Source organism: Bactrocera latifrons, unplaced genomic scaffold, assembly GCF_001853355.1.
Source record: "Bactrocera latifrons isolate USDA-ARS-PBARC rearing strain unplaced genomic scaffold, ASM185335v1 scaffold_99, whole genome shotgun sequence".
Taxonomy (NCBI): domain Eukaryota; kingdom Metazoa; phylum Arthropoda; class Insecta; order Diptera; family Tephritidae; genus Bactrocera; species Bactrocera latifrons.
Window position 1 is genome coordinate 998,269 of NW_017537700.1, and position 21,441 is coordinate 1,019,709.

A 21,441-nucleotide genomic window follows, 5' to 3' on the forward strand; every position below is an offset into this window, starting at 1 on the left:
TTTATTTATTTTTAATTTGACTAAAATTAATATACATACATATATGTATCTGTATATTATATTTAAGTTGGAAGATACAATTAAAGTTGATAGTGAAGACAAGTTTTGGATTAACCAAAAACAAAAGTTATTTTTCAGCACAAAATAAAAAGAAATGAGTTTTACGCAATTTAAAGAACATTTAATCAAAATAAGCATTATTTTGGCAAACCTTCAACATTCACGATTGCAAAAATATTGACAGACTCTACCACTTCCTTCCTTCATTCAGCGTTAACACCAAAACTGCGCTTCATTAGAACCTCTCCTTTATATAAAGTGTATTTACAATACTACAACAACAGCAAGTGGACCTCGTCAACAAAGTCCGCTCACCGTTGCAGCTCAAACAACTATTATGTTGCACATGTAGTATTTTGAATAACCTGTTTATTTTATTGTGTTAATTGGAATTGTGAAAGAGAGTGGTTTCCAGTTGAACGCTTCGAGAAGTGTGGATAAACCAACAAATTAATTGAAGTAATACTTTGCGCCACCATTTCTTGCATCTTATGGCACCACTCGTGTTACCACACATTTCCCTGTTTCTCCACTTCCGCCCGTTGTTTGCATGCTTAAGCAAATCACTCGCGAATTCACTTGCGTGGAACACTTTTCTATTTGACAACACAAACACCAGGCACCGCTACTGCGCCGAGCTCCACCGTTCCGCTGCACTTAGTTGGTTTACTTCTTGCTCTTCTTGCGTTTGCTATTCTCCTCGGAAGACGTAGGCTCTGCTGAGGTAGCTTTGGGATTGGGTGCAGCACCAACAATAACCTTGTAAGTGGGCTTCTTGCCGAGTTGTTGTGTGGGTGGTTGTTGTGGTGTGGCTTGTGTCAGGTTATTGGTGATGATGGGTGTGGAAGTGGTGGTCGTGGTTGTGGTGGTGATGTTGGTCGATGGCGTAACTGGGGTTTCATCTATAAACAATGGGTTCTTCACCTCCATCTCGCCCATTGGCTGTGTGTTAGAAAAAAAAAACAAATATTTTACTCCACACCTCTTCTACATACTAATTTTCTAAATGCAATTTGATTTGTGAACACTCACCGGTGCGAGTCCGGGACATTCGTAGACAGTGTAATCGCCCTCCTCATTCTCCTCATCATCGCTCTCCACATCGGACATGCCGCAACTGCCCTCTGCCGCCTGACGATTCTCCATTGCGATTATCTGTTGCTTCTGGTGTTGATAGTGGTACATTTGTGCGCTTTGTGCCAATTTGCGATCACCCGACGGTGAGATGTCCTTGTTGGGCCCGGTCACACCGTACGCCGGATATTCCACATCCGCTGCGGCTTTCGATTTGCGACGCAAACTGCAATGTAGGCAATACATACAATAAAGAAAAGACTGCCGCAATCGCAAAATTATTGGGGGTTACTTACGTGTACCAGGCTATGCCGAGTGCTATGAAACCCACAGTTACAGCGGCGCTTACGCCAGCAATCAAAGCCACCAAATACATGCCCATCTCGCCGTCGACGCCGAGATGTTGACGCACCACCAAATTGTCGCCGCCACCGATACTGTTACCGCCCAGAGCTGCAGCCACATCGTGTGTGTTGGCGATGGACGCCGACTTGCCTTCCTTCTGCAGCTTATCAATAAGCGCATTGATGTGGTGTCGTGCATTACTGTCATCGCTGGCGTCCTGTGCGACTGGGAGCTTCATTGCCGCCACGACGCCGGCGCCCGCGACCGCAGCTGCCGCCGCAACGTTTTGCGGCTTGATGCGATGGAAGGTGGTACTGCCACCGTCGCTCAATTTCGCGCTATCAACAGGTGCTGGCGCCAGAACAGGCGTTTTGACGTCAGTGGGCGCGCCTGTCGAGACCTCAGTGTTAGTTGCGTTGGCGGCTGACGTATTTACCGCTGCAATAGCAGCTGCTTTTTCGCCAATATTCTGCGACTCGGCTGGTACAAATTCCTGGTAGTCATCCAAGGCGCGAGAGTCCAACTCATCGCTGTTGCGCGCACTTTCAATTTCACCGCTATTCTGCTCGAAGAAGCGTGGATCGGATGGACCCACGGCGAAGGGTATGCGTTCACGCAAATTCATCTCCATGGGTGTGTCATATTTGTAGGTGAAGAAACCGTTCGGGTCCACGTATTGATTTCGGTTGTTATTGTTGTTGTTTCTATATACATTATCTTGATTTTGAGTGACATCGTAGGCATTGTCATCGACTTCCGTAGATTCCATTTCAACCTCACCGCTATCCTCGTTGCTCTCCTCCGCATTCTCGGCGGCAAGCATCTGTAGGCGCTGATTCAAACGTTGGCGCCGCTCGTCGCGTTGTCGTTGCCGATTCATTTGCATGTGAATGCGCTCCAATTGCTGTTCGAATGTTTGTTGTAGCCGCCGCCGCGCATTCTCCTCCATAAGTTGGGCCAAATAATCGGATGACACATCAAACGGTTGTTGCAGAAATTGGCGTAACGGTTTGCGTCGAAGCCCTACAAGCGTAGAAATGTAGAAAGAAAAATTGCTGGTATTAAATAATCGGTTGGCGGAGGGCAAATGAAATAAAATAAGTACAAGGAAGTGCTTATAGTAATGGAACGCCGACCCGATGGTAGCAATTCTTTTTCGCTTTTGTGTTATTCAAATTTTTACTGAGGGAAATTTTTGTATTCATACCATGAATGTGTCGTGGAATTTACATATTCTCCCCTTTTTGTTTCTCATTCCTTTATATGTGCCAGTTAATATTCAAAAATTAGAATTTGATATTATTAAATATAATTTGTGAATCTATCTCGAATCGGTGAAACACATCCAAAGATTCCCCGAATGCTTGTAAGACACAAATGCAATACCTTTAGATCTTTGAATAGGAATTCAAACCGGAATAACATGTGGAAGTTAAGTGCTGTAGACCGAAGTGAGATGAGCGGTGTAAAAAATAAATCCGTCTCTTCTATATACATATGTATATATAACTGATCAGCATGGTGAGTTGTGTTGCTTTAGCCATCTGTTTGTCGATCTGAAAATTCTCAAATGTCCTCTACTGCACAAGAAGCTGCTCATTTGTTTGAAAATTGCACATAGCACAAGGATCCATGCTTGGTCCAGACTTGTGGAACATCAGCTACACTAAAACTCGAAATGCCAGACGAATCGTACTTAATTGACCATGCGAACAAAAACGCAGTAATAATTAAAACACGAGACACAGAAGCAACACGAAAAAAGCTTAATAAGGTCATTATGCGGACGTAAGTATGACATAACCTTCAGCTCGCTTTAGAAAAATAGAGCTACTACTGCTAACAAATGTGCACATAACCCTCGAAATAAGTATGCAAATGACTACGGATATTCTTAGAACACAGAAAGCAGTAAACTATGCAGGCATACGATAGGCCCAAGACAAACGTTCTGGGTAAAAATCCAGCATGCCGCAAAAAAGGCAACGAAAATCACCTCGCAGCTTATCAGACTAATGGCCAGCACAGGGGAATCCAGCTAAGAAAAGAGAAAACTCTTAATGTGGACGACAATCAGCGTCCTATTATACGGACAGCTGAGATTTGAACAGATGTGCGGTGACCAGAGTGCACAGTACTAAAACTCTCAGAGTAGCATCAGCCTACCGAACAGTGTCAAGTGATTTTTTTAAGCGTTAATGCTTCTGGTATACGAAAGTAAAAAGCTGAGAAAAAGAAAACATCCGAATATAATAAGCGAAAAATAGAACAAATAAAGAAAGATACAATAACAACATTGCAACGAAGATGGGCGAATAAGAGCCGCGGCGGATGAACGGCTAAATGAATAGAAGACCTTAAACCATGGAAAAGTCGAAAATTCAGAGAAATCGACTTTTAAATAACTCGGCTCAGAAAATGACGCCGTAGAAGATCTGGCTGGCCCAATGATCGCGCACAATTTAATTAGCGTTATGCTAGAGAGTGAAGATTATCCAGAAATTCGCATCAATTTTGCTACGTAGGTGCGCAGATGTAAATCTCTCGATGAGAAAAATGGAATGCCATCCTGAAGTAATGCAAATGTGGTTCCAGACTGGGCGACGGTTTCTTAGAGGGGGGATGGATGATGCGGAGGACATTTTCCAACCCCTCACGCAAAAAGACTCTTCGTATTTGTGAAGGGTACTATACCCTCGCGGTAACCGAAGTTTAGTTGTTACTTATTTTTTCGGATTCTTTTCTATGCTAGTGTTAACACTGCCCAATTTATCTTTGGTCACCTCATATTGCAAAATATATATTTTAAATTCAGAAACCTATGCAAAATATATATAAGTTAAGAAATCATAAATTTTAAATTTATAAAGAATAATTTCCCCAATTTAAGTATAAAATTAGCTCAATATATTTTACTGTAAGCATAGTTTCAGGCGCGCTGCGTGTACATCTGACTGTCCTACAGATTAAACTGTTAACGGGAAATGGGGTATGCAAAATGGATTATCGCCATATAAAACTTAAGTACTCAGAAAAATTTGCATAAAATGTCAGTGATTTGTGTGACTTGGAATAGAAAAAATTTGAAAAACTTCAGGCCGGTTGATATTCGCGCATACACACATAAACGAACAACAAACATATGGGGTTTTGCGTTCACATATACATACAAACGCTTAGCACAGCAAATTAGTGCCGTTTTGGTAAATACACACACTCCCACATGTATATACAAGTATGTGGGCCGCCTACACATAATGTCTAATAACTGTAAACATTTTAGTTATGCCAACATCAACAACCGCGTAGGCGTTTTCATGAATTCTCAAATTTTATACATGCATGTATCTATGTGTGTGTATGTATACGTGTGGTAATATATATTTTATAATATATCAGACAAGCTGATATACGCTTTCAGACAAAGTTTTCTTTCAACGCCCACTTGAAGTTTTATGCAACCTTTGCTTGAAGATTTTTGTAACGAATTACCTTTTGAGATTATTTCTTATTTCCAAAGAAAAATAATGTAAGTACAGTGTTTGGAAAACGCATTAATAATAACCAATGAAGCATGTTGAAATTTCTTTACTAGAAAATGGCTTTTAGCCACCCAACAATCGAGTGAAAATGTTAAAAATTTACTAATTTTATACAAGAAGGACTTTGACGTTAATAATGAAGCCAAAAATTATTGCATCTTTTAGGCGCAAGTAGGAAACAGAAATACCTTAGGATTGTAGTCCGTTACTTTGAACATTTGTTCAAGGTCCTTAAAATAATTATAAATATAACGCTGTGTAATATGTTTAAAAATATTTGACTAATTTTTTGGAAATAATTATTTCCCTAGATTTTTTATTTGGAATTGGTCAAAATAGTTGCCGGCGTAATTACAATAATAACTATCAATTTTAACACTGTCACTTTTAATTGAATGTAATTGAATAATTACTTGGTAAAGTCTAACGGTGTATCACATGATCTTGGTGGCACATAATGGCCCATTACGTGAAATCACCTGCTCACCTAAGTGTTCTCTCAACAAATACATTGATTAAAGCGATATGTGGGAAGTGGCGCCGTCTTGTTAAAACTAACATCTGACATTCATAGCTTCAATTTCAGGCATGAAATAGTCGGTTTTCATCGCGCGTTAACGGTCGCCATTGACGGTTACGTTCTCACCGACATATTTTTTGAAGAAATATGGAACGATGATCCCACCGACCCACAACCACACCAAACCATTACTTTTTCTGAATGAAATGTCAGCTTTTGAATCTCTTCAAGTTGCTCTTCACTCCAAATGCGGCAATTTTCCTTGTTTACATACCCATTCGGCCAGAAATGGGCCTCATGGTTGAACAAAATTTGGCTCGAAAACATCAGATCTTCTTGGAACTTTTCAAGAGCCCATAGTGCGAAGCGATGTCGCTATGGTAGATCGAGCGACTTCAGTTCTTACACAAGTTGTATTTTGTACGCTTTCAATTTAAGATCTGAATGTAAAACGCGCCAAGTCGGTCCATACGTCAGTCCGAACTGTTGCGAACGGCGCCAAATCCATACTGCACAATCTTCATGTACACTCTCAGCTACGACTGCTGTATTTTCTCGACTGAGTGCTGGACTTGGTGAATTCGGTATAATATTTTCCAATAATGAATGTTGGGTCTCACGATGGGAGATGGTATTGCGCACTGTACGCTAAGTAGGCCAATTATGATGACAGTAAGGAGTCCGCAAAACACATTCTAAAGAACGCGAATTTTTGTAATAAAGTCGAACGACTGGTAAATGTTTTTCAGGCGTAAGTCTTTCCAAGATGAAATGCCAAACACTAGTGGACAAAAATAACATGACAGCTTGACACGACTCACTGTCAAAGAAAGGCTTTAAGAAAAATACCTCTACTTGGATCACCCGTTAAAATAATAGATCTAAATATTTCTTAAAACTAACTGTACAAATTTAAACCAACGAAAAGTTGGTCTACCTCAAAAAACGATAGTATTTTTTAAAACTACCGAGTGGTCCAACGAACAATAGTTTTCCAGCTCAAGTTTCCAAAAATATTTCTGATATCAGCAGACCTAGCAAGTGTACCAATCCTGACTACAGGAAGCATTTAGCTTCCACAACGTTGTATAAAAATTTCGTTTCTGTCTATAATTGAGTACGTGGGCCTATCCCAAACACGCTCCAATTATTCCAAGCTTATTATTATTTTATTTGAATACAAGTGTTATAAAAAAACTTACGACACCAAACAAAATTTCCCACCATATGCTTAACCGAGCTATTTAAAAATTCAAAAAGTTTCACACCACGACCAACCGGAGTAATTAACGTATTTGGGGCATGGAAATTACCGCTGTGTGGCGCATACGGTGTTATTGCTATCAGCATGGAAGTACTGTCAAGTGTAAATAAAAACAACAAGAACAGTAAAAAACAAAAATAGAAATAACATAGTTGAAACTTAAGCCAAATGAGCCACTCAAGTGAATACAGTGCAAATATAATTGAAAATAGAAGTGGCCACTGAACGACTAACGCCCCAAGGAGCAACAAGAACACCAACCAACCAGCGCTGCCCGAGACCAACAAAGAGCGTATAATCTAAGTTTAAAAATAACCCGAACATKGTGTATGCAACGAATAAACCAACACATGCATAAATGCACACCAACTACACCGTAGCGCCCCGCGCATTACCGCAATCACACAGGCGCCATAGCAAGCATCGTGGAGCGAACGGTTACTAGCTGAGCTGTGTTGCATTCAGGCGCTGATAGTTTCCAATTTAGTTAGGTACCGAGTGTGAGTGTGTGTGTGTAGATGTGTGGGGTAGACCGGATGATAGATGTAGGGGAGACCGGATTTAAAGGCAAGTGTGCTAGATAAAGAATAACTGCTTCATGCCCCCGCTGCGTTAAATGGTTTAGACAAGGCTAACACCGCAAAACAACACATATTCACACACATACAAACATGTGTATGTGTGTACATAATTACCAGTGCGTTCCGCGAATTAAATGCACCCACCCAAGAAGGTCTGAGGTGCCTTCAGCCGAGCAAGGCCCATTGAAGGTGCTTCTAGGTTCGCTGGTTGGTTTGATATAATTGTTGTTATCTTTGCTTGTTTTTTTTTCTTTCTGTTTTTGCGGGTTGTTGATTTCGTTACAATTTCTTCCCCTTTGGTTTTTTTTTAAGTTGTTTATTTGTTGGTCTCATTAATACGGTGATTGTGTTGCAGCCCACACCACTCGCCTTCGCTTCTTACCTCACGCATCTTGGTATTGGTGAGCATGTTGTTGTTGCTGACTTTGGCTTTCACTTCACCGACAACTGTTGTGTTCGGCATGTTCGGCTACTCAGCGCAGCCGATGGTGACAAAGTTCGCTCGCTTGATTGTTGCTTTTTGTTGGGAAATCGGCAAGTTGGCCAAGACAGCGGTGTGGCGGCGGCAGGAGTTGGGCGGTGTTAGGAGTGTTGGTGTTAGCTCGCTGCGCGAATCTGTCGCATTTGTGGTGATATTCATTGGTGGAGTGGTGATGGTAGTTTAGCTCTAGCTTGTGTGTATATGTTTTATGTGGAGCTGGTATCCGCTTTCGGCAATGACGTCGGCGAGAATAAGATATCTAAGTACATATGTACACTGATTATATATATATATATCAAATAATCAGATATATTATACGCATATATCTCTAAAATATGGCACTTATGTGCGCGTGCTTGTTTGCTCGCGCRTGTTTGTGAATGTAACTATACTATGTATGGATGCGCGCGTCTGATTATTCACACTTTAGTATAGAAAAAGAAATTTTGTATACCGAAAATTGCAGCCCAGCTGGTAAAATGGGTGTTATTCGGCTGGAAAATATTTAGCATAGAATTTAATTGAGGTCGGCACTGCGACCTAAGGTTTATTGTACATTTGGAAATTATTAAACAAAAAAAAATCGTTTTTCTATATTCTATGCAAACATTATTTTACTCCTTTCAAAAAAAATAATTATTAACTATATTATGCCTATGTTTCTGAAATCGTTAGTTTTACAGATCTCAGTAAATAAAAATAACGGTACTTCTTACTTGTTAACGCTCTTCTATAGCTATCTTGAATATCACTTGGTTGGCCATAAGTTCTATTCTGAAGTAGGTTTGCAAATAATGCATTAAAAATAATTGAATTAACATTTTAATATTTTTTTGTTTACCCGAAAATTTCATTTAAATATTATTCTCTAATTTTTGAGCCCTGTTGTCGTATTGAAAAATTAAAAATATTTTTTATCCCAAAGTCCGGATTAAAAAATTAAATAAAATAGAATCGTACAGAGTCGTCATACTGTATCATATTTCATCGCTCGATATCTTATTCGTTTTGTAACGGCTGATCCAAGTAGATTCACTTTTTTTAATATACTTTTTACTTCGCTCAATAAACTCCTTAAAAGTCCCAAGAAAATCCAATGTTTTTTTTTCAGCGATAAGGCTCGCATTTGGGTAAAAGAGTAACCTGAAAAGATTCAAGTGCTGCCATTTCATATAGATAAATCAACGGCTTGTGGGCCGTAACCGTCAAAGGCGACCGTTATCGCGCCATGATAACCAACTATTTAATTCCTGAAACAGAAGCTCGGTGACATTTGGTTTCAACAAGACGGGGCCTCTTACCACACCTCGCACCAATCAGTGGATTTATTCAGAGAATACTAGTGAGCACTGGCCACCAAGATCGTTTAATATCACACACACAATCCCGATTTCATTCAGATCTTGGAGCAAAACATAATGCACGTCATTCGCCAGTTACCAATCGAAATGCTCGAACGAGTCATCGAAAATTGGACTCAATGATTGGATCGTCTGAGACGTAGCCGCGGCCAACATTTGAAAGATATGATTTTCAAATAAGAAATGCAAAATAATGTTCTTTCGAATGATAATAAACATTCTCCATTAAATTTGAAGTTTCTAGTTTTTTTCTTTGTAATCACCTTTAGCTTATTCCTTGTTTTATTTATTTTTAACACTGTTTTTGTGGTTAAAAATTGAATATAAAATTTCTAATTCCGATTTTTGAGTTAAAAATTCAATTTTCAATTTAAGTTTCAATTTTTAAACTGAATTAGACAAATCTATGAAGAATAATCAATACAAATTTCAGGTAAATTGGTCTAGTAGAATCTGAGAAATCGTGTGTATCGTTTTGTATAAGACAGTTTTCAGAAGAGCGCGTTTAAAGTTTCAGTTCCGACCGAACCAGTTTGGATGCCAGATCTGTAAAATACCTATATCTCCGAAAATATTTTGAATTTTGACAAATCCGCTTGTAGACATATCCTTCAATAGTTGAAATAAATATTTTTTATTTTTTATTTCTACAATAGAATAGCCCCTTAAGTGCAAATAAGTTCTTGGCTGTTAGGAAAGTGAAAACTTAACTCTCATAAAGCGCAGAGGTAGTATACTATACTTCGATGTATAAACTTTTTCGTATTCTGTAAGTATTTGCTCTTGCCCTAGAAGATTTTTTTATCAGATTTCATATATGGCTGATTGCTTTCAGATTATTGAGGCTTTGAATGGAAATCTTTGAAGATTGAATGTTGTGTTGTACTTATAAGAGAATCGTCGAAACACATCTCAAGCTCGATTTTTAGGATAGTCTTTAGCTTTTTATTGTCATCTATGCATGTAAAACGTCGGTTCGCTTTTTTTTCGCAAATAGAAAAAGGTAATATGAAGGTGCATATGTCCGACGAATATAGAGGCTAGGGCAGCGTTAAAGCAATCCTTTTGGCCAAAAATACACGGACAAGCAACAAAGTGAGAGCTTTTAACAAACGAAAATTGCCAAGCTCATAAGGACAAGTCTAACTTCCTACAGGCAAAGTAAGCAATGAGCACAGCTGATAGTTCCCGATATTTTTAGAAAACACCTCGTAGATTGAATATTTGACTTTAGAGGTGTTACTTTGTCTCTAATTAAAAAACAAAAAACTATTTATACACAAAAATCTCTCTTTTATTAAACAAATACTGATATTTTCGAGTCGTCAAAAGCGTAACTTTCAATTTAAATTTCGTGTTATGTTCACATTTCTTCATCTCTGCATAGGAAATGACCAAAAGAGCACTCCATTGCAACTGCGCCGCACAAATATACGCTTCAACTACAAACATATGTCAGCCAGTCGGTAGAGGTGAGTTGTGTATTTTAAAATTACATCAAAAGCTAAGAATTCTATTTTTATGCACATAATTGAGCTACGGCGACCGAAATATAACCTGCATTGCTGCCCAACCCAACTAATTACACGAAACTACAACAACAACTGAACGCAAGCAGGCGAACGGGCAGAGAAAGCTTGCGACAGCTGCTAACCCCATACCATGGAAACCCATTATAGCACCGCATTGCAATCGGAAATGACAGCGAAGCCACGAAAAAAGGATATCAAGAGCAACAAAAACATTAACAACAGCAAGGAGCGTGCTAAAGTTCAGCGCCGATGTTTGTTTGTTGGATAACTGTGTTACGTATGCATGTAGTAGTTGCGCTGCTTGTAAGGTAAGATCTATATTTGGAATTCCATTCGTAGAAAACTGGTGCTGGAGCAGAGTGAGTAGGCGGTGTTCGAGGGTGTTGGCCATAAACACGACCGCGCTGGTGACGCGTTTCAGCGCTATATAGTATTAAGTTTCCTTTGTATGTGTTTAGGTTTATATACATATATGCGTTATATGTAAGTAGTATACATGTATATACATATGTATGTATTCATGTATATACGTATATATATATGTATACATAGTTAGCTTGTAGTGCGCGTACACGAAATTGAATGAAGTGCCGAACTTTGTTGCTTTTTTGTTTTTGTTGTGTGATAATAACAGTTACACGCATATATATACATACATACATATATTTGCATGTGCAGTTGTCGGTGGGCATGTATCCATTAATGATAATTGTTGCTATTCTTTTGTACGGCCAGCCTGCTGTGCGCCTACTCCCCCTCACCCTCCTCCTCTTGCAAACTACGGCGCTGCCTATTTATACGCCTAATCCGCTTTTCTTAGTTACCACCAACACAAACTGGGTTTTATGCAGTATTAGGATTTGGGTAGACATGTGGATATTGTGTGTGCGTGTGTGTGTATGTGCTTTCCGATATCTTTTCGATACGCGAAGTGTTCAATTGATTGCTATTGCGTGTTGAATTCAACACTACGGACTAACGAAGTTGCACTAACACATACATACATATGTACATATGCATATATGAAACATACATATACATACACATAATATATATATATATACACACACATACATACATACATATGTCTTCACTTCGATTCGAGTTCCTGAATGTGGCATGTTGTCTACTCTATTTGTTTTTGGCTGATTTTCAAGAATATATAACTACTTATACATATACACAGTTATACAGTTCTACAGCTTTATATATGCAAAAGTGTAAAATTGTTGCGAAATGGCATTTAGCACGTAAATGGCATGGAAATGTTTAAAAATAGCCAAAGCCAAACGTGCGAATGACCAAAGGAGCTCTGTGGCTCCCTGTCTATACTGCTCCTTGCCACTACAAACACACACATATTGAACACACACATTACAGTATAACAATGGCAAGTTTCAATTGCTTGTTCGGCTTAGTTAAGCGCTGTCCTCGTGCTTATAAATAACTACTAATTTGAATTCGATTTCTAAATTTAAACATTTCGAATGTCCTTTCTTGCTTTTCGCTTTTCGCTCTTCGCGATTGCTTTCCCACGCGCGCGCCTCCTTTTTAGCAAGCGCGCGTGTGTTCAGCAGCAAGTTTGTAATTACGTACATATTATTATTATTGTTGTTCTTGTTGTTATAAAAGCCGTTACTGTTACTGTTACTGTTACTTGTGTGTGATTGCAGTTGCGTGGTGTGCTATTTTTAGCCGATACGTACCTGGGTAAACGGACATCTCGCAGTGACCCAAAATGTTGAGCAGCACTGCAGCGAGCAGCGCCAGCGCGATTGCACCGCACTTGGCCATTGTGAACTTCGTCGCTGTAGCACGGCGTCGAACGATGCCACTTGCTTACGTACGCACCTCTGACGGGTTGGGGGTACAGGAGGCACTTTGCACGGCACGCGTTGTGCAAATTCGTAAAGACGTTCAGCGGTTCCAATGCAATTTTGCGTGTACGTTGGCGAATTGCAATCAAACTTTGGTTTTTTCGCTTTTCGCTGCTGTCATATGGTGCGCTTTGTGGCACTCAGCCGCCGGTGCGTGTGTGTGTGTGTGCGGGTGCCGTTTGGCGTTTGCCCTTTTAATGCAATGTGCACACAAACGCGTTTACCGTTATTGTAGTTGGTATTGTTGCTGATGTTGTTGTGCTGGTGTCTCGCGCGCCCGCTGCACGCTCGTCGAACGTTTGACTATTGATTTTCGTACGCGCGTAGGCAGTTGGCAATCTTTCGTATGTAACTAACAGATTTTTGCTTTTTCTTGCGTTTTTTTGCACTTTTGTCTCACCAGCTGCCACTCAAATTGACTGTACACTTAATTACACTTGCGGTTGTGTGCAAATGTTCATTTGCAAATCGTTAAATTTTCACTTTAATTTAATCTTTTCTATTTTATGTGTAGGCGTTTTTGCTCTGTATATGTTCAGCTCAGTAGCCTTTGAGTTTCTTTCATTTGAATTTCAAGTTTAATTTTCCGTTTCGTTTTCGTTCGTTTTGGTAGCAACGAAGTGTCCCGTTGTACTGAATTGGCGTTCGCCAACGTCCCACGGTTGGAGCTTGAACGCTATGCCACGTTCGTTTTTTCACAAACGGCGTCGTGGTTGCGTCGTTTGTTGTTCGGCATTTGATTGAAACTTGTAGCTTGCGAGCTGTGACGCAAAATGTTAATGGTGTCGTCGTCGCATATGCTCTACAATGTTTCAACGCCTCCGTAGCGCGGTGGTGAGAGCGCACGTTGGGTATGTGTAGTGCGCCAAGCTGCCGCTGTTTTGTTGCTCCTGCTTCATCAGCTCCAACGCGGGCTCCTGCCGCTGGCGGCAACGGATACTAAGTAGCTAAATTGCAGAGAAAAAACAACGAAGCTTTCGGAGACAAAGGATACAGTAGCGGTTTGGTTGGTTGGCTGTCGCGCTGGTGGTTTATTGCAGTAGTGCAAATGTGTTGGTTGAGTGGCGGTACAGTGTCTGGAAGTAGGTAAAATAACAATGAATTGATTTCATATACTATGCAAAGACCTTTTTCTCGTATGAAATATAATATTAAATATTTTATTAGAATTTTTTATTGTTACAAACATACATATGTACACTATTAACAAAGAAATTCTGAAATATTTGGAAAAAAAAAATATTTAAACTCGGCCGTTGTGGCACCATTTCCACTGACCCTTCGGAAAAAATATACGCGCGCGTTGGCAGGATAACTCCTTACAGGATCATCTAAAAAAATACGTGTTTTAGTTAAAACCTCAACCTAGAACTTGAATGAAGGAAAAAAACTGGATTTTTGGCAGAAAAATTGTGTAATATTTCATAAAGATCGGTTAAGTAGTTCCTGAGAAATCTTACCAAAAACACAATTTTGAGGAAAACGCGTTTAAAGACGGCGTACTTAGTCTAAATAGCGTCGAGCGCACATGTTCTCAAGACTGTATCTCTGAAACTAATACTCATACTCGGATCATCTTGAAAATTTTGGATAATATTCTAGAGGTCAATTTAATAAGACAATAAAAAAATCGATATTTTGAAGTCCGTTAGCCCATGTAACCTCTTAAAGTTGTGGTAATACCTTCAGGTACTCGTAAATAAGGTTTGTTCGTTTTCACTAAATTGTATTCCTTTTAGGCACAGAATGTTATGAGTGGAAAAATCTTATTTTCATTGATATAACTCACATATTGGCCGATATATGCGGCATAAAGTCACCTAAAAACGAAATATTTTGTTTTGGCATGTGAAGACTAAGGGATGTATTGACCGGATTCAATTAATTTTTCCACATGGACATATCAATTCATACACTGACCTATATAGTATCGGTCGAAAGTCAACAAATTCACCGCTTGTGCGGTTATGCCGTGTATACAACAGCGTTCCAGTCGTTCCTCCTTTTCGCTGTTTAGACCCAATTCGAGATTCCACGTGTAGCCAGGTACTTATCCACCTAGTCTTTCTAACGCAATGGAGGTCTTCCTTCTCCGCTGCTTCCCCCGACTTAGTCAACGTAGCCGCTGTTTCTTAATTCGCTGCACTAGGTCAATATCGTCGTATATCTCCTACAGCTCATTGTTCTATCGAATGCGCTATCATAAATCTCCCACAAAACCTTTCTCTCGATAGGTTCTGGGTTCCATATATTCGGTACCTAAGGGGTTGTATCGTTTTGGTTCGATTTGTATAGTTTTTTGTACACTTCAAGGCACACTCCACTTCACGATACATCTTTGGTGCTTAATTTGTATAATGAGAAATGAAATAATCATATGGAATTTAAAATTGGGTTATGTGGGAGGTAAGCGTGGCTCTAGCCGGATTTCGCGCATTTTCACAGTGTATGAAGGGAATGTTAGAAGAATGAAATATACTGAATTTGGTTGAAATCGCTCGAGCAAGCCCGGAGATATGTGACTCTGGTTCCTTTAAAGCCCTCATATACCAACTCTTGGGTAAAATTTAATGTCTCTGGCGTATTTAGCTATTGATTTATCGCGCTTTTAGTTGTTTTTAACAGTACCGTTATATGGGGATTTTGCGGTCCGATTTTTCTGTCGGTACTGATTTGGGAGTTATGTACATTAAACGTTTTAGAGGGCTGATCATTTGTTTATAATAACCCTAACTCAATTAGTTTTAGGTGATACGTACAACTGTTAGGTGAACAAAACTATTACACTATGTAGCAACATGTTGGAAAACTATAAAAATATAAAAGAAAATTAATATTAAACTATAAATATCTCTTGGCCGCTTTCATTAATTATATATTCAGATGACTATGATTGTATGCTTTTATTAGTGTTAAATTACTTTTTTTAGCAGTATTTTAATTATGTAAGAAAACTTAAATATACATATGTATAATATATGTATATATAGTATTTTAAATGCTGATTTTGTAAAATGTAGCATACCTTTAGGGGCAATGAAACTGATTATCTTGATTTTCGAACTCAATTACTAATTAATCGTGTTAAGGGGATATGTCCATAAGAAAAAAATAGTTTTTGTGCTTTTTTTTAAGATGCAAATTGAAAAAATTTGGATTTCCTTGATTCCATAGACGATTACCAGGGATGCTTAAAATAATCTCCAATCCCTAAACAAAACAGATATTGCTACTGTAGAAGAACACAGGTGATGATCGAAGCACAGTACTTGTACTTGGGGCTTTGACATTGAATAAAAAATTAGATCGTTGACCAAGGTCGTTTAAATTTGTTGCCCCACGAACTTGATTAAAATATCTGCAAATCCTTTATTTGATAACACTAATACAATACAAGTGTATTTGAATGGGGTTAGCTTGAATTGTTAGCGTCCAAAAGGTTTGCTGTTAAAACCTATAGCAACGGTATAGCGGAGAGTACAATAATTATTTACGATCTGCAAAAATATGCAAATATAGTAAAAGTTTATAGAAAATTATAATAAATTTGTTAACAAAAATTTTAATTTATTATTATATAATTATAAATAGCTTTAATAAAGCAATGAAAAGTATTTCTCACCTAAATCTACAACAAAAACTGCCGTTATGACACACTATGCACACAGCACTTCTTCGCTATTGAGTACACGCAGGCGTATGATTAACCGTTAACGTGTACACACACCGCCAACAGTTCACAGCGAAAGCTCTACTAGCTCATACACTCTTGTATACAGGCAAATCAAATTTTCAGCCACACACAACTGCGCCACTGCGGTGCGAATTGACTTTGCATTAAATTTTTACTGTATTTGTACACACCTCCGACACCGCCTGCCACATATTTCACCTTCAAGTGCGGTTCATTGAAATACGTACAGGTGGCGATGGCATTGGCGTTGTGCTAGTATGCGAGGGAGCTGACAAAAGCAGCAAACGCCACCCCAGTTTGCGGGTGTAACAATATAAAGCCCACAGGCCTGGTCTTGCACTCTGGCTCTATGTACGGATGGCTCTCTTTCACTAGTGAATGTGGCCAACAAGTTTCTCGCTCTGCAGTACTTGCAGCTTTGTTATTGTGTGCGAATGTTTGCCGTTGCAGCAGCAGCAGCAGCAACAGCAGGTATGCAGCGCGGTTGCTAAACCTATTTCTATGTGGGATAGGACAAAATTTTTCATCAATGAAAATTTTTTGAAGGACTTGACGCTCATGCGCGTCCCATTTCGGTCGCTCCATTGAACTTTTTCGGCGTTCACAAAGAAATAAACAAACATTTGCAGATTTTTCACAAGCGAGAATACAGAATTCGTGCTTGTGTCCCAGTGACGTGTGGGTTTTGCGCATAGCGAAGCTTTTCATATAATATACGTATACATACATACATGTACAATATAGATTTGTACTCAACTTTATTGGTTACATACAACTAATATGCTAATGTGTGTTTCCTCAGAAATATATGTTTGATGATTCAATGGTGCCCTTATCAGCGCATAGTAAAGCCATAAAAATCACTCAAGATGCTTGAACAAAAGCCAAGTGCTGGTCATATACATAAATATTTACACACCTACACACATTTATATATATTTGTCTGTGTAGTAGTTCGGTTTGTGCCTTTAGTTTCTCAATTGGCGCAGTGCTGGCATTCAATTGGTCACGTTCACGTCTTATCCATTTGTTCTAGCGGCTGATTTACTTATGTTATATGGTAATGGCAATATGTTGTTGATAGTGGTTCGTCCTTATGTCGATTGCGCTGTTGTTATTTGTTCTTTTAAATCAGCCCTGAACTAGTAATGTATTGTAATAAGGCTTCAAGTGGATATTTTTAACCTTGTGAAAGGCGCAATAATTATATTACAATGCAGGCAATTTGTGAGGAAATGCGTTATATTAATACAACAAATGAGTACATATATTTGAAATGTTTTATACCGTAGTTTGATAATTTGAATAAGTATATTTATTATTAAAACAGAGCTGTTCAAAAAAACTGGTTGAATTGCAGGTACGTTGGTCCACAAGAATATTCCTTTTGATGAACAACAAGTCCGCTTATCAAAAATTGTTAGAGGACAGGTTGTAACACATACATAACTGCATACAAATATTTTAGTAGTTTCAATAGTGAAAGGACTATGAACTCTGAATTTGACATCACCTACGCCGCGCTTGTAACAACTGTGGTTTTGCCATAAGTTAGCTCTCTAAGCTAATCCTTATTTCCGACTGTACTAAACAACGGAACGGAACCGGACCTAGATCCTTGCAAACTAGTTTTCTACCTCAGCGACATTAATGTCATAGAATTATTAAGGAATTATTTAATATTGCTATCAACTTGTGAATGCTGTGCCGAATTAGCAAGAAGATCGAATCTTTTCATCTATACCACCAAATACAAGGTAATGAACGATTTTTGAGGATTCACAATTTGATATAAGTTATTTCAATTATAATACATATCCATAAAATTCGAATGAACTTGTATATTAAATTGTTATAACAATTGCAAAAGCAATGTTTCAATAGGTAGTCAGCTGTTAGTCAACAATTTTGTGCTCTCAAAACTGTTCTCAATAATGGTGCCACATAATTGGATGTTGTCATAAGGAGTAAAAGGTGATATAAAAGTCAAACTCTAACTTGTTTTCAGTTTATTTTACATACTACAATTTTATATTTAGCAAAAGAAACGTTATTTATTTTTGAAAGATGGAGACGTATATGTTCAATTAAGTATATAAAATTTCGAATAACCAATAACAGTACAAAATTCAGTCCAAAACTATACGGTAACTCTACATTTTGACATTTGATTGCACTTGGTTGTTTTCTTGATGATTAATGCAGATACAACAATTTTCGTAAACACACAAAAGGATCTCAAGTGAAAATTTTTAATAAATCCAATAACTACTTCATAAAATGGCTGCTTTAAAGGGTATTTATATGAAAAATAAACTGTGTTCATCATTGTTTAATATTATTTTTGTATTTTTCGTATGTGTTTTGTTGCTGCGGTGCTCATTATCTTTATGACGGAATGGCGATGTACATAATAGCGTAAGTTAACAAAAGATCCAAAGTGATAGCCTAATAAATCTAATTGCGTTGTGTAAAATGTATATTTCTCTCTTCACTTTCCTTTACTATTACAGATTACTGGTGTGCGCATTTTTAACATGCTTGGGTATGACATTCCTTATATTAGCGTGTGCGGTGCCACAACCGAAGATTTTCTACCCGTTCTTTGTGTTGCTATTTTACGTCCTATCCGTAATACCGGTATTCATAGCGAAGCGCTTCAATCAAGGCAACGAAACTAATCCAAAGACAGAGTTCGCACTCTTTCTTTGTGCTGGAATGGTGCTAAGCGCTTTTGCTTTTCCAATTGTACTGGCGCATAGTCAAGTGGTAAGAAAAATGTTAATATATACGTGCATGTAATGTGTTGTAATCTGAATTTCCTTTTAGATTTCTTGGACTGCTGCTACACTTACATTAATCAGTAATGTGATTAACTATTTAACTATATTCGGTTATTCAATGCGAGATAGTGAATTTGATGCACCCTACGGTGGAATGTTCTAAATACTAGTTTTTTTTTAATATTTGTTTTGTTTTTGTTCTTGCAAATATAAATATTTGAATGAAGAGACTCTTAACGCAAAATGACTACAATGACTGCAAGTAGTCAAGTCTACATGAAACATATAAAACCAACAACAATATATTTATCATCATCGTAAATACAACGCAATGCTAACTAATGTTTGGAACTAAAATTTTAACCGCCTTTGGTCTGGAGTGAAAACGTCGTCGAGATGCTGGTAGGTTTTACAAAGGCTCAGTAGAATATCATGCGCATTGCAGTTGTACACCGAAACCCATACATAAAGAAATAATATTTAGTTTTAAGATGAAAAGCTTTTATATCTACAATTAATGTGCTAAAACAAAAATTGCTGCGAATTTGGCACATTTTTTGTTTTGAAAAAATCATAATAGTCGGGCGAAATTAAACTAATCAAATAACTCGATTTGAAGAAACACAAATAAAAAAAAACAATAAATGTATGTTATATAAACTTCATGCGCAATTTTAAGAATCTCTTTTGTGTAATATTGGACACTAAATGTTTGTAAATGTAGTATGGAATTACTGTATGTGGCACCACTACGTTGCAATATTTTATTTTAAAATTTACTAAGTAATACTGCTTTCAAAACCATTTTATGAATAAAAAAAAATTGGCAAACGAATTAAGGAAATTGAATAATTGTATGCTATGAGGTCTAATTGTCTTCTGACACTCCTCACTTTTAATATAGTTACCGATCCCGACAACAAATCTCTCCTTCTGGGAATATAAATAGATGACTTCGGACAATTAATTTTCCTCCAAACTGGGGTTAAAAAGCCGTTACAAAAGGAACATAAGACTTAATCATAGTTAAAACTGTTCCTTATTTTTCTTTACTATCACCTTTTCAACTTGTACTTTTATACATTGAAAACATATTTTATGTTTGCCACAGAGGAAATCGTCGGAGATCTTATAAAGTGTACATATACATAAACTATCTACAGCCGAGCTAAGTCGGTTTAGCCATGTCCGTTTGTCTGTCTGTCTGTATATACATGACTTCTCCCCTAGAAGCTGTTCATTTATGTGATCGCTAAAGCATATAGCTGTCATACAAAATGATCAGTACAAATATGGAAAGAACTTTGAAGAGAAATCTAGCTACGGTTATAGTAGGAACTATAAAGCCCTCACCTTTGAACAGTAATTGGTTGCCCCTTGACGTCTCTTCAATATACATATATATGAACAAGTTGTACCTGGTTGGATATTTTCATAAATACCAACTCAACAGGAAGTTGATTAAACCGGAATTACATCCTCGGAACATTAAGAAGCAATTCTTAATACATACCGAGTCAAAGCACTAAATATAACAACGTTGCACAAGACCTAAACCAACAACGTCGACGATTTCAACCTCCTGAAACGTCCGGGGAAAAAACAATTGTGAGAAGTATTAAGGAGTAACTGAGTGGAATTGGTACTATACATCTGACGAAGCATCATCTGTACCCTAAAAACATGCTGTGATTTCTGAAAGGTTATATGTAGATCTTGCTTCCATGTATTTGTATTGAATACTAAAGATAAAGTTCCAAGATAGTCGGGTCCACGTGACCGTAACGGAATCGAGGTCATATTCGGCTATAAACTACTACCACACATTATTATTTCTTCTGCCTTCTAATTATCTTATTTTAGGAGCGCTTGGTTCATGGACAAACTGTTAGGTAAAACTTATTGCAGCACCCGGTGTACTTGGAGGCTAAAATAATAGCATAACAAAAATAGGTCAGACATTTTCTTCCAACAATCGTGATTACTTGACATAAAAGACATGGACTAATATATATTGGACTAAAGTCATTTGAAAATAATTCGTTATTAATCATTTTCAACATGTGAACCAAAATAGTCGAATAACGATGCGAAACTGGTCCTCTCCATATGAATAAATATTGCACCAAAAGAATTTAAAATATTGCTATGCTTGGCGTCAAACAGTCTTACAAGCTTCCAAGCTTTCAAAAGCTCTTTTGAACATCACGCTTTTCCACATAACACACTTGTTGTGGCATATTTTTTAATCGCTTAGAGAATCCCACTTGACACAGCTAAAAAAACAAGACAGCTAAGCGAATGTCAATGGATGCAGATATTGTGGA

At 37.9% G+C, this 21,441-nt stretch overlaps 2 protein-coding genes across 2 annotated transcripts; one reads left to right on the forward strand and one right to left on the reverse strand.

The window, feature by feature from the left end:
* Positions 1-91: 91 nt before the first annotated feature.
* LOC108978035 lies at positions 92-13,252 on the reverse strand. The gene is made up of 4 exons (XM_018948117.1): positions 12,467-13,252; positions 1,431-2,502; positions 1,093-1,360; positions 92-1,002 (listed from the first exon to the last, which is right to left on the reverse strand). The coding sequence occupies exons 1-4, from the start codon at positions 12,552-12,554 to the stop codon at positions 727-729; spliced, it is 1,704 nt and encodes a 567-aa protein (XP_018803662.1). The 5' UTR covers positions 12,555-13,252; the 3' UTR covers positions 92-726.
* A 5,245-nt stretch (positions 13,253-18,497) lies between these two features.
* LOC108978036 (leptin receptor gene-related protein) lies at positions 18,498-19,949 on the forward strand. The gene is made up of 3 exons (XM_018948118.1): positions 18,498-18,627; positions 18,845-19,100; positions 19,161-19,949. The coding sequence occupies exons 2-3, from the start codon at positions 18,879-18,881 to the stop codon at positions 19,275-19,277; spliced, it is 339 nt and encodes a 112-aa protein (XP_018803663.1). The 5' UTR covers positions 18,498-18,627; positions 18,845-18,878; the 3' UTR covers positions 19,278-19,949.
* The last annotated feature ends 1,492 nt before the right edge of the window (positions 19,950-21,441 follow it).

What these genes read in the sequence shown, in the direction of transcription:
- LOC108978035 (XM_018948117.1), bottom strand. Translation starts at nt 12,554, where the DNA reads ATGGCCAAGTGCGGTGCAATCGCGCTGGCGCTGCTCGCTGCAGTGCTG. An exon ending in CGAGATGTCCGTTTACCCAG is followed by an intron (nt 2,503 to 12,466) that starts GTACGTATCGGC and finishes CTACGCTTGTAG; the next exon opens with GGCTTCGACGCAAACCGTTA. An exon ending in AATGTCCCGGACTCGCACCG is followed by an intron (nt 1,003 to 1,092) that starts GTGAGTGTTCAC and finishes TCTAACACACAG; the next exon opens with CCAATGGGCGAGATGGAGGT.
- LOC108978036 (XM_018948118.1), top strand. Translation starts at nt 18,879, where the DNA reads ATGACATTCCTTATATTAGCGTGTGCGGTGCCACAACCGAAGATTTTC. An exon ending in TACTGGCGCATAGTCAAGTG is followed by an intron (nt 19,101 to 19,160) that starts GTAAGAAAAATG and finishes ATTTCCTTTTAG; the next exon opens with ATTTCTTGGACTGCTGCTAC.